The following is a 3,882-nucleotide window of genomic DNA, read 5'->3' as shown; positions in this document are numbered from 1 at the left end:
AATTCATTCTAATCCAGTTTTAAGTCTTATAGACAGCGAACTGAAGGAGTGACTGCCAAGCAGGCACAACGTGTTGCAAAGCTAATCGCGGAAGGGGGTAGTCGCCAGGGGCCTTGAGGGAAAGTGGCTGAGCATCGCCGCCACCCTCATCCCCGGCCACGTTTCCTTGCAGCAGCCTGCAGAGGAGCCCCACGACGGCGTAGAGGCGCAGGGGCTGCCCCGATGACGGCACGCTCCGGAGCCCACAGCAGCCCCGCAGCGGTCCGGCCCGCGCTGCCGGCGCTGGCGCAGGGCAGTCGCGCCACACCTTCGTAGGCGCGTTGAGACAAGAAGCAGCTGCAACGCTCGTGATTCAGACGGCACTTGGGCAGAGTTTACGCGGCCCTAAGACGTGGTAGTCCACTCTCCGGCCGGCCATCGTGTGGCTGGGAGCGGCTGACATAGATCTATGGTCATTTACCGATGCTCCCGGGCCGATTTCGTAACTCCTGCTATCCTCAAAATCAATCGGAGCGGCGGTGCGTAACGACACTGAAACCTATTTACACATTCAGCCGATCGGTTGCACAACGTAGATTAATAAGAACAACGGATTCGCTCAAAGAGATATTTTTCCGAACACGGCAGCTATTCTATGCTTGGCGACGGACAGGAGATTCGTCGCAAAGTAACAAAAGATTCGTCGCAAGTAACAAAAGATCTGCACGGCACCATCACAAGGGAATCATCTTGCATTGTGTCTCGCTGCAGGAGCTCGGAGAGGCGGGCTGGGTAGCTCTGCGCCGCTTGAGCCGCCGCCGCCGGAGTCGCGGGACCGTCGTCGCGGGGGTCTTCCCAGGCGCGGCGGCTCCCGTCAATCGTCAAAAGCGCGGGGGTCTTCCCAGGTGCTGCGACGCGACTCCAACGGTTCACGGCGGCGCCGGCGCCATGGACGCCGGCGCCATGGGCGCCCTGCCGACGCGCGACGAGCTCTTCGACGTCCTGCTCAAGGGCAAGCAGTTGGAGCAGACGATGAAGGACCGCCAGGCCGGCGGCGGCGCTAAGAGCGGCCGTTATAAAAAGCACGACACGGCTCGACTTCGGTGTCTGCGTCGCGTCGTCTACCCGCGGCTCAAGATGGGCATCCTGCCGTCGGCGACGGACAGCAAGATGCTCTTCGACATGCCGGGCGTGTACCAGTGCCTCCGCGCGGCGTGGCGCGCGCCGCGCGCGCGAACATCACGACCGCTCGTTTCGCGACGCGAGCCCCCCGGACCGCAACAGGGCCGAGCTCGTCGTGGGCCGCCTCTTCCAGTCGACGGCCTGGAGCGAGCACGACGAGCGCAGGCGCGTCGCCGACTTCGAGGCCCTCGACCACGACCTGCGCGCCGCCATCGGGATCGCCGTCCGGGACGCCTCCGCGCAGACGACCGCGGACGACGAGCGCGACGCCCTCGGGCTAGCCGCGGAGACGCTCGAGAGCCTGGCGGCCTTGGTCTAGGCGCGAGCGAGCCCGCGCCCGTGCCTGCGCCCGCGCCCGCGCCCGCCGGCGCGCCCGCGCCGGGGGCGCGGCCGAGGCGCGAACTAGAACTCGCGTTGGGATAATTCCGCGGGGTTTAAAGACGGGCCGGCGGGACGAGTCCGCGCGTCGCTCCGCCTGGCTTCGGCGCCTCCGGCGCCTCCGGCGCCTCCGGCGCCTTCGGCGCCTTCGGCGCCTCCTTTTTTTCTTTTTTTTTTTTCTTTTTTTTTTCTCCTCGCCATGTGCCAAACATGAAAAAAGTGCCTTTTTTCCGAAGGGGTGATGAGGAAGTAAACGATTATGTGGATGTGCATAGTTGGTTTCCCCGGCTACCATCTAGATTTGTTCTCAATCTCTTCGCAGCCGAATTGGAAGATGAGCTGAACTGAGAAACACAGAGCCACGGTAGCGATGCTAGATAGTTTGATGCTCAGCGGAATGGCTGCGGGTGAGATCAAATGCTCTGCCGACGATCTTGCTAAGGAGCAGGCCGTGCACTTCACATTGGCGAATCTGTATGTTTTCATGGACCGCTGGCGACTTGCCCTGAGCGTGCTCACAAAAGCACGCGGCTTGCTATACCAGGAGCGGGACATGGCTAGGGGAGTTGAAAATGTCCAGCTTTTGAACCTCAGGTGCTCTTGGCTTGATTATTGCATCGGATGTGTGTTTCTCCAATTGGGGTGCACGAGTGAAGCAGAGCACGCATTTTGCTGTGTATCGAAGTGGATGCTGCTTGCAAACACTCCCGTGGTTCACTCGCAACAGACCAATTTTGGGACTCATATGAGGCATTCTTGCAGATGCCTGGTCATGTTCGCAAAGGGCGCCTATTCAAAGGTGATGTGCAGCTTGGAAAGAATCACGAACGTCGCAAGTGATTCTATGGAACAAAAATTAGCGCCATATCACGCGCACGTGGCATCTGAACTTATCAATAACCGGGCCATATGCGCGCTCTATTTATGTGATCTTGAGTGGGCTATTGCTTCGCTTGAAGATGCCATTTGGAAAGATCCGAGCCTCCATTTCCGCGAAGTGACAGTCTTTAATCTATGCACTCTATACGACTTGTCATCAAACAGCAAAACTGCCGCGATGCGAAAAAAACAACTGCAGAAACTTGCTTTACAACACAACATCGGGGATATTGATGCTTCATTGTTTCGAATTGCTAGTCACGAATAGCTTTAACCAGCGCCCCATTCGGGGGCGACACTGAAATCTCAGGCTGGGATTTTGCCACTGCCAGAGGTCCTCCGTCGACCGCGCGCACGCAGGTCGACCACCGGACGGAAATCGTGGCAAAATTGTTGAATTATGCCCCCGCCAAGCCGGCTCATCAGGATAGCGCGCTAATCGTATCGATTGAGGGATTTCAAGGGTGTGGGGTCGCCGGTTCGGGTCGGAAGTCGTACTATTTAAATATTCAACAAAGCGCTTACTTGAAGGGAAGTATCACCCCAGAGTATTCGTCTTCAGATTTTGTTTTTGTCCTTGGACGCAATGCTAGCAAGGGTATGGACAGGAGTGTTAATTCGTATTAGTGGTTAGGACTAATATGGTACTATTTTGACTTGGTTAGGATAATAGCGGGTTTTTCTCTTCCTAAAGGCTATCATCAAAGAGTTCTCTGGCTGGGGCTGAACCTAAAAAGGGAATTCCTCGTAGTCAGTATAGTGAACTTGAAAAAGGGATCTATCTGAATTGAGTAGCCTCGTGATTCCCCATCATCCCCGTAATTTACATTACCCTGTTCCCTCCCTATCGCGACGTCACACTATGGAGATGGCACTGCACTTCCCCGTAACGTTCACATCAGCGTTCTTTAGTACCCTACTAGTCCTTACTTACCTAATTGTCGGTTCGCTGCAAAGGCTCAACAACAAACAAAACGAGTGCTGAGAATCGACTCGTTCGAGCTCTAGAGCTCAAACAAGCTCACAACTGATGCCCTCCATGGAATTCATAACACTGCTGCGCCACCTGTGGCTGTCGAGCCGGGCTATGGTAATTTTATGTTGAACTTCCCCGCGCCTATGTTGCACTTATTGACATCGTGTGGTCCATGTGAGCCATTCGAGGCGCCTAGAGCACCGGACACGCCGTTCCATCGGCCCCCGAGCACATCCATGAAGCCCTGCGGCCCACACACTGCCCGGCGGCGGCTGCTGACGACCACAGGCTACTTCAACATAGGGCTGCCTATTCAACTTGAACTTCAACATGGGGCTGGGCCGCGCTCGTTTCGGCCACTCTTTTGCTCCAGAAACGTTGGAATAGAGCAAAACTTCATGCGGATGCATTTATTCCAACGTAATTGCACGCGTTTTATGATCGACTAATCGAATTTGGTTGATCCGTCTCACGACTCGACTTGAACG

At 56.3% G+C, this 3,882-nt stretch overlaps 1 protein-coding gene across 1 annotated transcript; it reads left to right on the top strand.

Moving 5' to 3' along the window:
* Positions 1–1,936: 1,936 nt before the first annotated feature.
* Positions 1,937–2,869, top strand: AURANDRAFT_72238 (hypothetical protein; the record flags this gene model as incomplete). The annotated part of the gene is made up of 2 exons (XM_009041612.1): positions 1,937–2,013; positions 2,134–2,869. 2 exons carry the CDS (start codon positions 1,937–1,939, stop codon positions 2,684–2,686), a joined length of 630 nt encoding a protein of 209 aa, XP_009039860.1.
* Positions 2,870–3,882: the final 1,013 nt, after the last annotated feature.

The sequence above is a fragment of the Aureococcus anophagefferens genome (genome assembly GCF_000186865.1).
Source record: "Aureococcus anophagefferens unplaced genomic scaffold AURANscaffold_22, whole genome shotgun sequence".
NCBI lineage: Eukaryota > Pelagophyceae > Pelagomonadales > Pelagomonadaceae > Aureococcus > Aureococcus anophagefferens.
Note: the sequence above shows the minus strand (reverse complement) of the source record. Positions and strands in the feature narration are given on the sequence as shown.